Raw genomic sequence first — 19,137 nt, forward strand, 5'->3', positions numbered from 1 at the left:
GTGGAAGAGAGTCGATTAGTTGCAGCAATAAAGGCTTAAATTAGAGCGACAACAAGTGGAAAATTCCAGATCATATAGTTATGATCGGATTAGAGGCCCTGAAGCTTGACGAAGGCAATGGATGTTCTTAGGCGAGAAGGTTAGACTTCAGACCATCTTATTCATCACAAAGGCTGGAAACAACAAACATAGTAGGGTCTTTTTAGTTTACTGGTTCTATGATGTTCGTGAGAGCTTCATCGTATTATTTTTCTCTGGAAAGATAAGCTGAAATAGATTATTTGGGTTGCGTCGCTATCTTGAGTAGTTGCGCCTTGAGGGTGTATTCCTAGGAGGTCTATTGAGGAGCATACATGTGTACGAGGGAGAGCCATAGATCTCTAGAAGTATTGCCTAAAGCATGTGGAAAAGAGGATTCAGAGATCGTTAAGATAATCAACATTCGAACGTGTTCATCGTTCAAGATCCAGATATCACAGTTTGGATTCGGTTGGGCTTTAGGTTATGCATTGGTGGACACGAATATTAGGGTTTGGGATGGACATGGAAGAGTGCCATCAATGTATTGGAAAATTTTGTTTGTGATAAGAAACGGTTGGGCCATTATTTTCTAGAAACTGTAATTTGGTGGAGATAGGGTGAAGGCAAATATATGTGAGTTATGCAAGAGTTTTTCCTGCTATTTTGAAGGATTAAATTGACATGGTAAGATAATGAATCAAACATGATAAAATAAGAAGATGTGACACTATGGTTTGTCTACTCTCACAGAAGGTCGGCTGGCTCCGATACCAAGTCTAACTTGGTAAAATGTGTATTGTATATCTTTATGGTATAGGCTACAAGAGATATAAATAGAGTACACAATTACAGTTAGCCGACTCTAACTATTCAATGACCTAATTTAGTCTAAATACTTTGTCGAACACCCACTAAGTGAGGATGCAAGCAAGTAAGGATATTAAAAAGTCTCTAATGATACTTGTTGTAGGCGAAACTTTGTTTCCCTCCAAATCAAAGCCAAAAACTTGATTTTTATGTTCTTTATTTTTAGAATTTGGTTGTTAAATATACAAACAAACACACATACAAAGTTAAACAAATACTATACACACCGAGAGGTACTGTGGGTATTAGACAATAAAGGAACCAGGGACAGTTGAAAAAATCGACCTCAAAGATATCCCTTCGACAAAACAGAGAGTGACATATGAGGATCAAACTTTAATAGCAATTCACTTTTTATTATGGTAAACTACAAAAGCACCAAACACTTAACTCCCTTCATAGACAGTATGACCACTAGACATAACTTCCAAAAATTATTCATCAAAATCCACCTTGGTACATGTTTGCAAACATGAGAATTCCTATAAAAAAAACAAGCGAAAAAATATGTTTGGAGCCTTAAAGCAACAACTACATCAAATTCCTTCTTGTATTTTACTTAAATTTACATTGTTTATTACTTATATCATACAAATTATAAATATAGTAAATGGTAGTGGTCATAGTATTGGGTGGTGATGGCGGTAACGGTGGTGGCAGAGTGGTGGTAACGGCATCGGTGGTGGCGGCGATGGTGATGGTGGCGTTGGTGGTATTGGAGGTGATGGTTGGTGGCTAGGTTGGTGGTGGGTGGTGGGTGGTGGTGGTGATGGTGATGGTGGTGGTGGCCAAGATGATGATGATGATGGGTGATTGGGGCGGTAATGGTGGGTGGAGGCAATATTGGTTAAGGTGGTGGGTTGTAGTGATGGTGGGTATTGGTGGTGGCGTTTGAGGCGATGGTGGTGGGTAGCGATGATGGATGATGGTGCTAGTAATGTCGATGGGCGGTGGTAATGGCAGTGGCAATGGAGGTCATTGTAGGTGGTGGTTTGTTGGTGGAGGTAGTGATAGTGGTGGGAGGTAGTTGGTAGGTCGTGGCGGCGAAGGTGATGGGTGGTGGTGGCGTTGATGTGTGGTGGCGAAGGGGTTTCTTATGTAGTGTTAAAAATAAAAAGGATAAAATGGTACTCATCAACATTTATACTTGAAAAGAAATTTAATTCCCTCATGTTTTGGATGAAATATACTTTCCTAACCTTTGCATCCGGGATTTTGTTTTTGGATTTAAGTTTGAGTCGTTGGTTAAATTTTGTTTTTAAAAATAAAAAGCCTGATGCTGCTGATTAAATTAGGGTTGCTACGGAGCAACTCTGTCGGATCTGTTCGTCGTCGATGATACAAAGAAAATACGAGGTGGTGTTGCGAGGATCGAATCGAGGAATTTAGGGTTCTCGAGCTTTGCAGAGTCGGTGTTGGATACGAAGGAAGATAAAGAAGACGACGAAGAAGAAGAACATAATGACGATGATGATGAAATTAGGGTTTCTGATGTGGTGTTTGTGCAAAATGAAGTTGATGATGATGGAATTAAAGAAGGGGATCTTAAGACGGCGAAGAAGAAGAAGAACAAATCGTCTTCTTTCCGTTACCAGTCGTGCTTTACAGACGAGACCCATGGTCTCTTGATTTCAATTGGCCTATCGAACATGGAATGTTATTGGTTTGAAAACTGAGGGGTGCGGATGGAGCTTACTATGACGGCATGGATGGTGGTTGTTCGGAGACGGTCGATGGCAACAGCAGCAGGCGGCGGCGGTGGTGTTGGAGCTCCACAGTAGCAGCGACAGTGGGCAGGATGGCAGCTTCGCTGCTTCCACTTCCTGTTCCGACGAGCTTGATGAGGATGGAGGCGAACGGAGTTGGGTACGGCGGAGGGAAGAAGTAGTGGTGACGACGATATTTGTTGGTGGAGGAAAGAGCTCCAGTGGCAGGGGATTGCTCCGGCAACCTTCTGTTGCATCGTCCTTATTTAAGGTCACCGGTGGTGGTTATTGATGGAGGCAGCGACGATTCTTGATGGTTTTTGGTGGCAAGCTCCTAAAACCGGAGGAAGGCAGTAGATGTGGTGTTTTGAGGCTTGCTTGACGGATTTTAATGGCAGTAGATGGTGGTGTTCAAAAGAAAGAGACAAAGACAAATGCTTCACCTTTTTGTGTAAACCACAATGGACCAGGAAGAAAAGAATTCAGTAGGTTTTCTTGATCTAGCAAGTTGACTTTCACAAGAACTTGAGAGAGAGAGAGAGAGAGAGAGAGAGAGAGAGAGAGAGAGAGAGAGAGAGAGAGAGAGAGAGAGAGAGAGAGAGAGGCCTTTTCTCAATTTTAATTAATGAAAAACATTTGATTAAATATAAAAACAAAATTAAAAATCAAATATAAGGGTATAATAGTCTTTTTATGTTGATAGGGACAAAAAATAATAGAAAGATCCAATTTCGGACGTTTGGTGCACCAAAAGGAAGTTGTAGTACCATACCAGGAAATCAGAATACCAGGAAATCAGATAATTGGGCAAAATAAATTTTTTTTGGTTTCTTGGTAAAAAAGAAAAACTCAATTTAAACTCGAAATACGTAAGATTAAAATAATAATAATATTAATAATAACCATTTTTTATCTACTATCAAATAATTCGATTATGATATCCATTTTTTGATGGATTGTGTCCATGAATATCCATCAATATACGTAGACCTTTCACAAAAATTTCATATTGCTTTTGTCATCTTGCGATCATATGTAATTTACATGAGTTTCATTTCATATCAACATTCCATCAAAGCTTAAAATCAATAATTCTCGAGAAATAAACGTCTTCCATATTTATCTCGTTAAAACACAAACATTACACCTTTGGTATTGGTGGTCAACACCTCCCAAAGTGTGTCGATTAACAATAGAAATTATAAAAAACAACCTGTCGGAAACTAATATCAAGTATTAATATTAGATTGTCAATGTTATCAACATGGTTATCAATAATATGATTATCAATATGGTCATGTTTATTAATTATTACATGGGACACGACTAAACAAGTTATAAATAAGGCTGTAAAAATATATGTGATGATCAATAACTTCAATTTCAAGAGGATTTTGTTACACTTTCCTAGAACTGTATTCCAGCCCAATATGTCTCGGTATGACAAAATTAGCTCAAGGATAATCCGAATGGGTGAATCAACCTCGATTTTACATACAAACTTGAAGTCTTTGCTAAATTCCTACATCCAAATAACCGGCTGCATTAATAGCTATACATATTCAGACATAGCTACGGAAGCACATCACTATCTACTGATCTTAATGATTCAGCACTAGCAATTAATGTTCCCTCATGGTCGCTTCAAGAGGCTCTTGTGTCTGTAAAATTCATTTACCCAAAACATTTTGTTTACAATAAAATCACCAACAAAGGTTTGTTTAGAATACTTTCAATAATAAGGATGAAAAGATCGTTCACGTCTTTTTCTAGGGATGAATCCACAGGAATAACAAAAAATAACAATTTTTCATTGTCATGACTCCGAGTAGATATTGTTTTTTGAACAAAAGCGGCCTAATAGTTGGTACTCTTTCAAGAGTGGTTACATACAACAGAAGTACACAAAAACGATGACACCAAGCATTTCTATAATAACATTTTTAGCATCCAAATTATGAAAATATGAATCGGAAACCAATAATAATTGCAATACAAAGCTGAAAATGAAAAGTTGTTCATTTGTCAGATTGCTTTTGTCTCTTGGGTTCGGGTTCACCCAAGTGTAGGCTGACAGAAATTTCTTCATGTGGAGAAAAAGTGTGATATTTGCGAGGAGATGGAGATGTTTCTGAAAAACTTGATATAAACTGATGTTCCACTGTGCCACCTTCATCTCCTTTTGGAGGTTCCTGGAGATTTATTATATCTATCCCAAGCGGCTCATACTTCTCTTTTGGTGATGTCTGTTCATGTTCAGGAGCAGATGATTCTCCTACAGTCGAATCAATCCCTACTGCCGATGCATTTCTTTCATCTTGTAATGCAGCTTTTTTACAAGGTAAAATAACAATGATTTAGTTACCTCTCTAAACCATCTACAATTAGTCTTGTCCTATCTTCATATCAGAACAACAGGTTGTACTGTGTTTGACATGCATTAGACTCTGATAGGGACCGATGTCAAAGTAACACCAGAAAGCTTGTCCAGTCCTGTATTGTATGACAAACGCTGCGTAAAGGCATGTTTATTATGTAGGACTGACAGACGGTCATATACGTATTGTCCAACAAAAAAAAACGTAAATGCTCTCCCTCATCATTGAAAATAACCCTAGAATTGTAACATGCTTGCATACATTACATACCTTGAAGACTTTGATTGGATGTGATAAGATCAAGTTCCAAAAGATCAAGAAGGCGGCCAAGATCAACGCCACTTGTCCAATTCTCGGGTGGCTGGCCTACTTTTAATTTTAAACGACCACGATTGGCGGTCCCACCCCAAATAATTCCAATAGGCCGCGGTTTTTCCCCGTCTTGTCCTGTTAAAAGAATGAGACTTCCGCTATCACCTTCAAGATCAAACGTTTGTTGGTTCTCACCCACAACCAAGAAATCTGTAAAAAAACAAATTCCTTTTTCATCGTTGTATTCCAATGCATACGCCATTATTGTCCCTGTTGTTAACCCTGAACTTCTCCCAACTTTAGCCACTTGTTTTCCAATTATACTGTTGATTGGAGACTGCAAGTCTATGACTTTAACACCACCGATTTCACCGATTCCTTTCACTGATGTTGTCACGTTTGATATGTTTAAGTCTTCGGCAAACGCGATGAAAGCCCCGTCAGCTCGTACAAAGGTTTCTGCAATAAATGAGGATGTATTATAGCAACGTACTTTCATTTCTTTCTATTAAAAGATTATAACTTCGATTTTCTTGTTCTTATTAGGACAATATACTTTGAAAATCGCTTCGTATTTGAATAATTTCTATAATTGGATTGAGTTTTCAAAGTGCAATGTTGTAACAGGAATAATGAAAGTAATGTATTTTCATTTATTTCTTTATAATAGCATCCTACTTTCATTTCTTTCTATTACAAATTAGTGTTTTCAAATGTACACGATTACACCATTGTCCTTCCATTTTTTCCTTTGAAAAATCTCCCATTATAGCATCTTACTTTCATGTCTTTCTATTATACCAAAAAAAAAAATCTCAACAATGTATTTTACTTTAAAGAAATCTACCATTAGCATCGTAGTTCCAATTTTTTTCATATTAGGACATTCTACTTTGAAAAAGCAAAATCTAATTGCATTGTATCTGGATGACAATGATATCTATAATTAGGTAATTTTTTCAAAAGTAGAATCTTGTGACATCAAGAAATGAAAGTATGGTGCTATATTTCACGCATTAAAAAAAATAAATAAATAATAATATTACCTGGGTTTGTCCCAGCAAATATTCCATACCAAAGGTCATCAGTGATGAATGAAGTAGCCCTCTCAACAGCCCCAAGGTAAACACCAGGTCCAAGACTAGGTGGCAAAGGATGGAACATTTTTTGATTTGGATAATCCAAGTCAACTGCCACATGTCGATTTGTCAGGAAACCCACCTGTCGATTTCCGGTTCTACTCTTAACAATGGCACCCAAGGTTCCATACATCTCTTGGCTTGCAACCTAAACAACCAACAATTAGTACACCTTCTTATTTATCAGAGTTGAACAACCTTTATTTATTAAAAATTAAAGTGTTAAATAAAATTTAGATGGAGAACATTGTGAATTTTGAGCATATGATTCTTTTTCTCCAATACAGCAATGTCATGCTGCTAGGGTGCATAGGCACATGAGGATTCAGACAAATATTCCATTTTCAGACAATCTTTTGAAAGTCCATAAGAACATATGCTTTGCGTTATCACTATGCAAAATTTGATTACAATAAAATTAATAATATTTAACATATATCGTAAACATTATTGCAATATATATATATATATATATATATATATATATATATAATCATAGAACAACTATGACAATATATTCTTAATCGGTGTTGCAATTAATTTTGCTGTGATTTATGTTTTTTAAAAATTTGTTGTAGCTTAAGTTTGGTATATATAATATTTATAATCAACTTTTTAGATTATTATAATTTACGATAACATATCCTGTGTTATATATTTACTTTTTTAGTTCCGTAAACAAATTTAATAACAAGAAAGCTTGTTTATAACAATCATTAATGAATGTAAGACTTAAACTAAATATCATATACCATATTTGGCTCACTTTAAAGGTCTCAATGATTTGACAACGACATATGTTATGTCTTTATGTTAGTTAATCTATTTTCACTTCTTATTTTATATATTGACTAATCAAAATATGATATCTGTAGAGTAGACAATAAAAGTTGATTAAGCAAAAGGGTTAAAACTTAAAAGTAAAACATGTAAAGAAAGTCCTGTTTTAATGAACAGGACTACACCAAATTTAGTGCAATCTGACAACTTACTATTCATTATTCATTATTCATTATTCATTATTCATTTCCACTAATTTATTCAAAGAAACTACCTGGGAACCCGAGCCTATACAGGGATCACTTCCACGCAAACCATCCACAAGCTCTGAATACAACTGTTCTTTTGGAGTTGCTGCTGGTGCTCCATAATAAGAGAATTCAACAACATCAACATCACACCACACACCTCCAGGTCCCTGTTCAGCTTATTAATTAGTAAATCTATAACATTTCCAACTATTCAAATCAAAATATGATTATAGATACTAGAAACTTATATCTATCCATGTGGGAAAAGTTGATATAAACTCATCACTTTTTTGTCAATATGATTATAGATAGTAGAAACTTAACCTCAAGAGCAGAGGGTAGACACTGGATGTGGCTGAGCCACTGTCTGTGAACCTTGCGAGCTACAAACACAAGAATAGCAGGAATATCTGTGAGTAATCCACGCCTAATACGGAACCCAATTGCAGTTCCAAGGCTACATCTGCGCAAGATTTTGCTATGAAAAGCCCTGATTGTCATAAGTTCAAGCAATGTAGCAGCTCGTTGTCCAGTTGGCAATCGACCAAGAGTTTCAGGCAAAACTCCCTTTAAAAGATTTCCAAAGTAATTAGCTCTGTCTTCAGCGGCGTCGTTTAATCGGCTGGAAGTAGGCCATGAGAAGTATGCAGCATTGGTTTCAGAGAGTTGACCAGCTGATGTAGTGGCGAAAGATTGTAAAGGTGGACTTGGTGAAGCGAGATTCATGTGGTGGTGCTCACAGTAAACTCGTTCTAAATCCAAGGCGGATTCATCAGATGGTGTAGACCCAGAGTGATGAAATATTAGATCCATTGTTAAAATCCCACCTGCGGAAGAGCAAATACAGGTATATTACGTGGTATGAAAGTTACAAGATATGAAAAACTTTCCTTGTTTTCTTTGCGACATTTTCCTATTATGTAATACTCGAGAACTAACAAATTTAACGGAAAAAGAACCATACCAGGTCCGAATGAGGATGATCTTTTACATTTAGTATTATCAAAGCAATCTTGAACATCGAAGGATCTAAAAAAAGGAAGGTGATATTAGAATCGGTAAAGTTTCAAAAGGGTCTGACTGCGTAGACTAAGCGACAAACAATCTGATCATAAACCATTATTGCTTCACTTGCGCATGAAAAGAGATTAAATTGGCACGAATCAAAAAAACCCCAAATTACAATTACAAATTCTTGTCCGTGGGTATTTCAAAATGAATATGATTTGAGTAACGTAACGACAAAATTGGGAATTTATAATTTAGGTAACATCTAAAAGTTACGAATATTAGTCACGAACTTCCATGGTAAAAAATTAAGCTTACAATATTGTAAAACAGTAAGTTCGCAATGCATCAAAATCCAAAGTAAAAGAATAGATTATAGTACTCAAGTAAACCAAAAACATCATTTCGAATTAACGAATTAACAAAAATCGATCAAATAAGATTAGAAGAAGACTTACAGTGGAGCTGTAAACTGAAATTTCGAAGTACTACTTAAATATCTTCGGCACTGAAGAACAGATTTGCCAACAAAATTGTCTGTATAAGAATTTATAAAATGCGTATCAAATCAGAAGCAGGAAGCAGATGGCGCACCGCTGCTGGGTAGCCGAATTTTAGAGGTTTCGCGGCGGGCCGGCGTGTGGAGGGAAGAAAAGGGGGAGGGAAATCATTTTTAGAATGAAAAGCTGAAATGCCTATATGAGGAAATACTCCAATTATTAAAATCGGCCGTCGTTTCTACAATTTACATTTTTACCCTGTGAAATATAAACAGTAACAATTTGTGCCCTCGGAACATAAAATCGAAAACTTTGCAGTTTTCACCCTCACAAATATAAACAACAGTAATTGTGTTGTGCGTATATGAAAATCATCGTGAGTGTCCTGAATGATATTTTTGCTTTTATAATCCTTCTGATTATGACTTTTTAAGTTAAGTGCTTCACATTGACGCCGTTAAAAGCCGTCAAATATGTATATAAAGTTACTAATTTGTCTTCTATAAGAAACTTTTAATAATCTTTATATTTTATTTATAAAATAAAAGACAAAATCAGTCTATTTTTAAGCAGTTTACATAAAATAATAGGAAAAAAACATAACGATCATATTATGTTTTTTGAATTTACTCTTTCAGTCCCTAAATTTTTTTCGTGTCTTTTAAAGGAACAAATTATTTTTTATCGGGTCAATTTGGTCATTTGTAAGAATTAAAGGGGTCAATCGGTTACCACTTTGCCACATAGACTTTGACTTTGAAAACCCCCCACCTCTTTTGACCTGATTTATCGTTTCTCCTCCAAACCCATGACCCGATTCACCCCTTCCAATTTCACCTCTTTTGAGCTAGGGTACGGGTCGATGTGTTCGACGGTGACGTCGAACCCTATAATTGGGGGTGAAGGTGGGTTGCACATGATCTCACATCGGCTAGGAAAGAGAACTAAGCAATCCTTATAAGGGGTGTTGATACCTTCTCCATCACAACGCGCTTTAAAGCCGTGGGGGCAACAGATCTCATAAGAATTTTGCAGTTAAGCGTGTCCGGGCGAGAGCAATCCATGGATGGGTGTCCCCCTGGGATGTTTTCGTATCGGGAGCCTAAAGCGGACAATATTATGATACGTGCCAGAGGGGGATCTTACAAAACTTGTAACATTCGAAAAAATCTTGAAAATTTTAAACTTTTGAAATAACCACAAACCATCATCTGAGGTACTTGAAATATAATAAAAAACTGTAAGTCCAAAGCTTAGTGAGTATTCCCTAAAATACCACCACAATACATAATCATTACAATTACGCAACAGCACACGTACATAACCTTCAGCATGTCTAGACCATTCTTCGGGCCTTCGGCTTGAATGGTCCGCCTCGCAAGCCTTCAGTTCATCCGGGCCGCTAACCGATCACTACAGTACTCAATCATACAATAAGCAGGATAACAATCCAAAGGGTCGGCCTTGGTATCTTCGACCCGTAACTAAAATGAAGAAAACTCAACTCACAAGTAGTGCAGAACTGATAAATTCTGACTCTGAATCTCAGCTCCCAAATCAATGTCTGCAACCATCACGCCCCGACCATTAAAACCCCAAAAAAAAACCCAAAATGCCCTCAAAAGTCAAACCTGGTAACCATGGTTAAAGTCAAAGTCAACGGCCAAGGTCAACAGTCCATGTTGATCCAACTCGTCGAGTGTACCTCTTGAACTCGTCGAGTTCTACAGTACTCAGAAAGTCAGGGAAAACCCTAGCCAACTCGCCGAGTTGGTTGGACAACTCGCCGAGTTTTTTCCATGTCTTGAACAAAAAATTGGTCAAAAGTGAGAAATATTACCTAAACTCCATGCATGGCATCAAAGCTTGACTAAAGACCAGATCTAACCCACTCTAAGGTCATCTTGACCTAGAGATTCATAAAGTTGCAAACTTGATGAAGTCCATCCATTGCAACATCCAAGAATAAGGAGAAAATTTGACAAAACTCACCATCTAGCCACATCGATAAATAAAAATCAGATTTTAAATGCTTACAATGGTCTAAAAGAGTGCCAAACTGAAGATGAGGGCTTAGCTTGCTAGATCCTTGCCTCCTTCTCTCAATCTTCTCCTTCTTGTGCTCCAAAATGCCACACTAACTCACACTATGAGATGGAATGAAGATTAGGGCTCATAAAGCCGATACTAGGGTTTGGAGGCTGATAAAAGATTAACCTCAAGAACTTAAGGAGGTTATATAGGGTGCAAACCCTAAAATTTAGGGTTTCTCGACCATCTTCCAACTCGTCGAGTTTTCCTCACCAACTCCTTGAGTTGGTCCAAAAATATGCGCAACCCAAAAGCCTTCAACACATCGAGTTGAGGCCATCAACTCGACGAGTTCCAAGGAAAACTTGCCTTTTTAAGGAATAAATCCCATACCTGGAAATTGAGATGTTACAAATCTACCCTACTCGGACTAGGCTTCATCCTCGAAGCCTGTAACGGTGAACACATCCAGATAATGCTCACGTATCTTAGCCTCTGGCTCCCTTGTCCACTCAGATCCTCTCTGATGCTGCCACTGTACCTTTACCAAAGGTATCTCCTTGCTACACAAAACCTTTACCTTTCTTTCCAGAATAGCTATCAGCCTCTCGACATAGTTCAGGCGCTCATCAACCTGAATATCACCCAATGATACCACTGCATCCTCGTCCAATACGCACTTTTCGCAGCTGCGAAACATGGAAAGTGTTATGAATCTGGTTGAGCTCCTCCGGGAGATCCAATCTATAAGCAACCTTGCCAACCATGACAATAACTTGGAATGGCCCAATCAGCCAGGGACCTAACTTCCCCACTTCCTGAAGCGAATCACACCTTTCCAAGGTGATACCTTTAGTAACACCATGCCACCGACCTGAAAATCCAACTCATATTGGTGTTGGTCGATATAGCTCTTCTATCTGACTTTGAGCAGTCTGCAATCTCTATCTGATCTGTTAGATCATCTCTATAGTCTGTAGAACCACCTCAGTCTGACCCATGACCCTGTGACCAACCTCCCCTAACAAACTAGGGTACGACATTTCTGCCCATACAAGAGCTCAAAAGGCGAAGCACCAATGCTAGAATAGAAATGGTTGTTGTAGGAGAACTCTGCAAGAGGTAGGTAGGAGTACCAGCTCCCACCAAAATCAATAACGCATGTTCGCAACATATCCTCGAGAGTCTGAAAGGTCCACTCACTATGGCCATCATGCGTGGGATATATCGTCTCATGTGGCTTCAGCTACCGCAAAGCATAAGCTATCACCCATCCTCTTTGCATGAGGATTGCTCCCAAGCTAGTGATGGAGCCTGCATCGGCTTTGGGGCGAGCAACAGATAGTTGACCTTCACATGGCCAACCTGATCACAATGATAGCAAATCCTCATACTCTGAACTAGGGCTGACTAGCGACAATCCTTCGCATAATTCCCCTCCTTGCCACATTTGTGGCACACACTACTAGATCGACATGCTCCGACATGAACCTTTCCGCACTTCCCACAAGCGCGGTCTCATTGACCTCCAGACCTAGAATCAACAACTTTGAACCTCTTTGGTGCCGACTTCGACTATGTCGAGGCCTGCCTCTACTCTCTCAACTGAAACTCTTTCTTAAGCTCACACCGCCGAGCGGCCTCTTGCAACTCCAACAAAGTATCACACCGCTCAGTAGAAACAAATTGCCTGATGTCTGTCTTGAGCATGCTCAAATAACGGGTCATCTTAGCCTGCTCTAAAGCAAACTCATGCAAAACATAGCCCTATCACTAAACATCCGGGTAATCTCTGTCACCGACTCTGATCCATGCCTCGGGTCAAAAAACTCATGAGCCAACCTTTCTCGCTCGACCCGAGGAACGTAGCAAGTACAAAAACATCTCCATGAACTGATTCCGAGATATCACAGTCCTCTGCTCAGCAAAATACTATGCCATAACAAGTCTCCACCAATCCTTTGCTCCAGACCTCAGAAGGTTCAGAACGCACCTGACCTTCTGGTCAGCACAGCATGAACAAGTGAAGAAACATCCCTCCACATCAGATAGCCACCTCATGGATATGATCGGGTCCTAGACTCCATCGAAAGTCGGGGGTTTCATATTATTGAACTCCCAATACTAAAAGACCCGCCCTGTCCCAACACCTACAGCCGCCACGGACGCGGAGGCTGCAACAGAAACCGTCTCGGCAATGACTGTATATAAATCGTCAAAGAACATTCATCATCACGGTCTTGATAGACCTGAACATCTCCAAAATCTGACCCCATACAATAGCAACCACCTCCTTACGGATGATCTCCCTGATGTGGTCATCTAATAATACTGGCCCATTATGACTGCCTGTAGGGTTCAAAGTACTCCATGGTTATGGCAATGGGCCCCCTTGATGAAATGTAGGTTGAAAGCCCAAGACTTGTCTTATTCCCTATATATTGTCATGTATTATTCATAATTAGGGTTAAGAGTGAGGAAAAATGTAGCCACTAAACATAATGAGATTTCTTAGGTAGAGTAGATTTACTTTAATCTATTCTTATAGTGTAATTTATTCCCCACGTTCGTGAATAAATCGTTTCATCGTTCGACATATCTTCATAATTGTGTTCGTTTATATTTTCCGCATTTTGTTCATCAAATTGTTCTTAGGGTTTTCACCCAACAAGTGGTATCAGAGCGGGTCTTTGAAGATCTATTTATTTTTGAAGTATCAGTTCTTGATTTGATGATTATTTGCACAAGTTATTGAAGATTTTTGGTGTTTTGAGGGTTTGGAATGAAGATTTTTGTTCGATCTACTGTTCATGGAAACTTACGTATTTTGTTACTGTTCATCATGGTAATTTCAATCCTATTTTCTTTTATTCATTATTTGATTTTGGATCTGTTTTGTTTTCTACTTCTAATATCAAATCATCGAGCTTTGAGGTATTTCTTGTCACTATTATATTCAACCAATCATGGCCTAATTGTTTCTTGAGCCAATTACTATCGACTTTTGTTCATCATTTGATCCAACAGCCTCCTAATTCACAAGTCAAAATCCCTCATTCGTTCATATTCATGTTGATTTAGCATTATTATGTTTGGTTGGATTTCTTAACTTTCGATTTCTATTTGAGTTTTGATCTTAAAATCGATTTTGTTAGGCCTAATCGACTTTGTTCTCGTAGTTTGTTTGACCCAATTGACGATTGACAATGATTTTTTGTGAACAAGAATCATCGCTTGTAATCTGTGTATGATCGATTGTGATAATGGGTCTAAAATTGCCATTCGATGTTAACTGGGATTCATGTTGCTGAACATATTGTTTGAACTTTAAACGATCGATATAGAATGAATGAAGAACGATGAATATAATTGGTTTTCAATTTGTTTTGTATAGTCAAACCGAAAAGTCAAAATCAATAATGAAATTGAATCGATGTTGCAAGTGTGATCCGAATAGTGAAAGAAAAACGGAACTTGCCACCTTTGCAAGTTGAAATTGTCTCGCTTTCATTTTAGCATATGGCAGGACTCGGAATCGTAACATATATTTGCAATCAGAATCAAGCCTTTGTTTGGAATGTTGGGGTTAATCAGAATGTTGTATGTTCACAATTTTTGGTCCTAGATAAAAGTCAAAATCAAAATGTTGCGAACGGACTCACCTGTGAACAGTCTCTGAATTAGAGTTGATAATTTGGGCTCAGATTCGTAACTCCCACAAAAGTTAAAAGCGAACATATGCTCGAAACCGATTATTCGTTGTTGAGTTGTTCGGAGTTTGGATTGCTTGGATTTGGGGATTGACATCGATTCGTAATTGGTATTGAAATTGGTTTACTTGGAACGAACCGACTCGCAATCAAAATTTCGAATGGACTAAAAATTGGAGTAGTTTGGATTCAGAATCAGAATTGTAAACCTATGCTTGAAAACGAAGGGATGTTTGGAGTTTGAAATCTTTGTTTGATCACCGAATCGATCTTCACATTATGAATATATTTGAGTCGTTGTTGTTGTATGTTCGTTTATCAAAGGGCAAATGGGGAAGATGAATTAGAGTATCACTTTTGGTCCCTGTTACTTTCGCAGCTTGGTAATTTTAGTTCATTTTCAGAATTGGTTAAAAATCTAAAGGATAATGATGCGAATTACCATTTTAGTCCCTTGTCTTTCAGCAAATGATAGTTTTTGCCCAATATTCAGAATTGTTTTCAAAATTAAGGCCTGATGAACAAATTTGGATTTTTAATGCGCATATTTTTTTCGTGAATAGAAAATTATGGATACTAATAAGTCTTGGCGATTCGGAAAGTCGTTTTTTTGCGATAACGTCAAATTTTTTCGACTATTTCGGATTTTAAACTTAAATGTTTGTGTCATTTTGTCACGGGGGAGCATAGTATTTGTTTATCCATTCAAGATCACTCTCATGACCATTTGAAAGTTTTATAATCATGTTTTTTTATTATAAATAGGTGGAGAATTTATATGGCCATTCGAAATTGGATTGTGACTTTTCAAATTTGAAGATTTTTTTATGAAGGTAGATTTTATAGAGAAGTTCTTCATCGAGCTCTTCTAAAGCTTTTACGGAGAAGTAGCTTTTATATAGAAGTTCTTCATTGAGCTCTTCTAAAGCCTTGATATATCTTCGACTTCTATTGTTTTCTCGATCAAGTGACATTACGAATCTTAAATTTGGGTTGTTACATGATAATTTTTGGTGGCTTATATCATTAGCTTATTTTAAGATCATTGTGACTTGGAGGGAGAGTTCTTCAAAGATAAGAATTGATTTTGTTTCTTAATTCCGAAATGAGTTTTTATGGTGGGATTAGCTTTCTTAAAGATCTTTGGGATTACATTAGAAAATGAAGTTTAAAAACATTACTTCAGTGCTTGGCTTATATATATCCTAGAACCTGTTTTTGAAGACGAATGAAGAATCAAGATTCGTGGATCGCTTTTGATATTCCTTGTCATGAGATCTTTTCTTATTTTCTAGATGCTTGTTTTGGACGTTGAAGCCTTGTCATCCATTCCATACTTTGATGGCGAGAATGTAGGGTTCAAAGTACTCCATGGATTATAGCACTGGGCCCCCTTGATGAAGTGTAGGTTAAAATCCCAAGACTTGTCTTATTCCCCATATATTGTCATGTATTATTTATAATTATGGTTAAAAGTAAGGAAAAATGTAGCTGCCAAACATAATGAGGTTTCTTAAGTAGAGTAGATTTACTTTAGTCTATTCTTATAGGGTAATTTATTCCTCATGTTCGTGAATAAATCGTTTCATTATTCGACATATCTTCATAAGTGTGTTCGTTCATATTTTCCGAATTTTGTTCATCAAATCGTTCTTAGGGTTTTAACCCAACACTGCCAGCTGATGGGTATTCGAAGCTTCTCGGGTTTGTCGAATATTCATTTGCGGATTTGAAGACCGGTGTTACTTCGAGGGGGAGTTTGGTCTTGATCGCGCTAGCTCGTTGGAGATTAAAGCCGGACATCCAATCCTAACTTTGAGGGGGAGAATGTTAGGGTGCAAAGTCATGATTGGATGTAATGTTTTATGCTTTCCTCTTTGTATGTGTAAATGGGTTGAGTCTTTTCCTATAAATAGGAAGTGAGTGACTCCCATTATGAAAGAGTCCATTTTTGGAGTGTTAGACTAGAGAGAGAAATTGTATACAAACCCATTTGTATAATCTTTCTAGATCTAATAAGAGCTTACAAAGATTTATTTACTCCACGTGTTCTTGAATTTTACATGATGATTCACTAGATCTTTCTAATTCCGCATATGCCATCAGAATCAACACCACTACAATTGGTATCAGAGCAGGATTCAAACTGCATCGATCTGATTTTCGTGTTAGAATCATTTGCTTTTTGAGTTGCAACTTTACTCAAAATTTTCCGCGCATTTTGGTTTTGAAATACACATTTGATATTCAGATTTGAATTGATTCTGTGTTTGAATTGTTTAGTCGAGTAATCGATCAGTGATTTGTGATCAATTCAATTGATCAAATTCTCAATTTCATCAAGTTTTTCAAGCTTTCTGAAAATTTATGTGTTCATAAATGGCGAACTTCAACATGAATACAATGACTTCCTTCTCTCACTTTCTTGGTTCTTCAACCAAAATTTCGATGTTAATTCCAGAATACTATGATCAGTGGGCTGATAGAATGGAAGATTACTTAAATGGAATTGATGAAGAACTTTGGAATTGTATCGATGGAACAGTGCAAGCTCCTGTTAATGTTCAACCAATTGGTCCATCTGCTGCATCTACTGAAGTTGCTGATCAAGAAAAACGGTTGAAGAATAATGAAAAGAGGTGCATGAGGGAACTAAGAGGTGCTCTTCCTCCTGTGGTTTATAATTACATTCGTAGTTGTAAAACAGCAAATGAAATCTGGAACACTCTAAAAGAGAAGTATCAAGGTAGCGAAAAGACGAAGGTCAATTCTGTGAAGCAATGTCTAGTTGAACTGAAAGAATTCAGACAAAAGGATGCTGAAACTCTTGAAAATTACTATCATCGTCTGAATGAGCTTATGTTTCGCTGCAATAGGTATGGAATCACTAGGTCTCTCATGGAGTTCAACTTAACATTCATTATGGGTCTTCGCAAGGAATGGCAAAGTGTGAGCATGATGATTAAGAATCAACAGAGTTTTGATACAACTTATTTGAATGATCTCTACAATCAGCTGAAAACACATGAATGTGAAGTTTCAGAAATGTATGAAGAATCAAAACAAAGTATTGGAGGTCCTTTGGCTCTTGTTTCAAAGATATCAGAAGTTGATGTTAATGAAAAAGATGGTTCATATGATGAAGGATTTTTGATGAACTCTGATGATGAAGCTGTGGCATTCTATTCAAACAACAGAGTTAAGAAGTTTTACCAAAAGCCTTTTAATCCAAAAGGAAAGGCTAGTGATGCGTAGTATGCAGTCACAAAAACTGGAGGAGAGGAGAGGAAGAAATTGGAGAAAGCTGATGAGAAACAAAAAGATGCGAAAGAAGTGAAGAAGCTGAAAGGTGACTCAGGAATTTACTGTCACTACTGCAATGGTGCGAATCATTTTGTAGCCGATTGCATGTTGCGAAAGAAAGAAGAGAAGAAGGAAAAAGTTAAAGATGAAGCATACTACTCTGAAAAGATTGAAGAGATACGTGCTAAGACCAAAGGAGTGTCTTTGGTTGCGAAAGGTGAAACTGATAGTGAAAAAAGTGGTAAGTATCAGATCTGGTCTTCAGGATCTGATGACGAGGAAATGAGGCATCCTACACATGGAGCAATGTTCGCAAGTTTTGAAGATTGCGAAGAGGAAATTTCAGGAAGGTGCTTCGTATCCAAATCCACGGACAAATCACCCATGACCACCAAGGTACGTGCAATACTTGAATCTTTTAATATTCCTTTATCTACTTATGATGCTGAAATTGTTTCATTTGATGAAACTGTGGCTTATTTTGATTATGTTATTGTGTCTGCTAGTACTGAATCTCAAAAATTAAATATGCAACTAGGTGAGACACGGAGAGAATTAGAAATAAAGAGGAGTAGAGTAGAAAAACTTGAAATGCAGATCAAAAATGTAGATTGTGATAGGAATAATCTTACAAATGATGTTAGGTTGTTGCTAGCACAAAGGAACATATATTGTAATTCTGCCAAACGGTTATATGCAAAATTAACTGGTTTACATCACTCTTCTGACACTAGCAAAGAACAACATAGGAAACTTTTACCTTTTCTTGAATATGAACGTGAAAAAGTTGATGTTGTTTCTTATGATTGCGAAAGTACAATTGCTCAATTTGACAAAATACCTGATGATAGATATACATATGGTATTGTTAAAATTGATGAATTTCTGAATGATGATGAGTTGGTTAACATTGTCAATGAAAGTTTGACAAAGAGTGAACAAGTGAAAATCTTAAAGAAAACAGAAACTTCAACTCTTGCCTCTCAATTCAATTATGCTGATATTGATGAAAATTCAGATAATGTGAGTGAAATCAGTGAGATAGAAGAGGAAGAAGAGGTTGATTGTTCTCAATTGTCAATCATTAATATCACATCTAAGATTAAAGGTAAAGAAATTATTGTTGATTCG

The 19,137-nt window shown here is 37.3% G+C and overlaps 1 protein-coding gene across 3 annotated transcripts; it reads right to left on the bottom strand.

Moving 5' to 3' along the window:
* Positions 1 to 4,384: 4,384 nt before the first annotated feature.
* Positions 4,385 to 9,274, bottom strand: LOC145037408 (protein NARROW LEAF 1-like). Of its 3 annotated transcripts, XM_078986056.1 has the most exons (8): positions 9,057 to 9,274; positions 8,921 to 8,970; positions 8,419 to 8,483; positions 7,779 to 8,281; positions 7,478 to 7,621; positions 6,331 to 6,571; positions 5,243 to 5,743; positions 4,385 to 4,923 (listed from the first exon to the last, which is right to left on the bottom strand). In XM_078986056.1, the coding sequence occupies exons 4-8, from the start codon at positions 8,265 to 8,267 to the stop codon at positions 4,613 to 4,615; spliced, it is 1,686 nt and encodes a 561-aa protein (XP_078842182.1). In that variant the 5' UTR covers positions 8,268 to 8,281; positions 8,419 to 8,483; positions 8,921 to 8,970; positions 9,057 to 9,274; the 3' UTR covers positions 4,385 to 4,612. The 3 variants fall into 3 exon arrangements, with proteins under 3 accessions (XP_078842182.1, XP_078842181.1, XP_078842183.1); XM_078986055.1 differs by having other exon boundaries at positions 8,921 to 9,274; XM_078986057.1 differs by lacking the exons at positions 8,921 to 8,970; positions 9,057 to 9,274 and having other exon boundaries at positions 8,419 to 8,623.
* Between the last annotated feature and the right edge of the window lie 9,863 nt (positions 9,275 to 19,137).

The sequence above is a fragment of the Lactuca saligna genome, chromosome 3 (genome assembly GCF_052625555.1).
Source record: "Lactuca saligna cultivar CGN05327 chromosome 3, ASM5262555v1, whole genome shotgun sequence".
In the NCBI taxonomy this organism is placed as follows: Eukaryota; Viridiplantae; Streptophyta; class Magnoliopsida; order Asterales; family Asteraceae; genus Lactuca; species Lactuca saligna.

What these genes read in the sequence shown, in the direction of transcription:
- LOC145037408 (XM_078986056.1), bottom strand. Translation starts at nt 8,267, where the DNA reads ATGGATCTAATATTTCATCACTCTGGGTCTACACCATCTGATGAATCC. An exon ending in GTATAGGCTCGGGTTCCCAG is followed by an intron (nt 6,572 to 7,477) that starts GTAGTTTCTTTG and finishes TTGGTTGTTTAG; the next exon opens with GTTGCAAGCCAAGAGATGTA. An exon ending in ATTTGCTGGGACAAACCCAG is followed by an intron (nt 5,744 to 6,330) that starts GTAATATTATTA and finishes CATTTATTGCAG; the next exon opens with AAACCTTTGTACGAGCTGAC.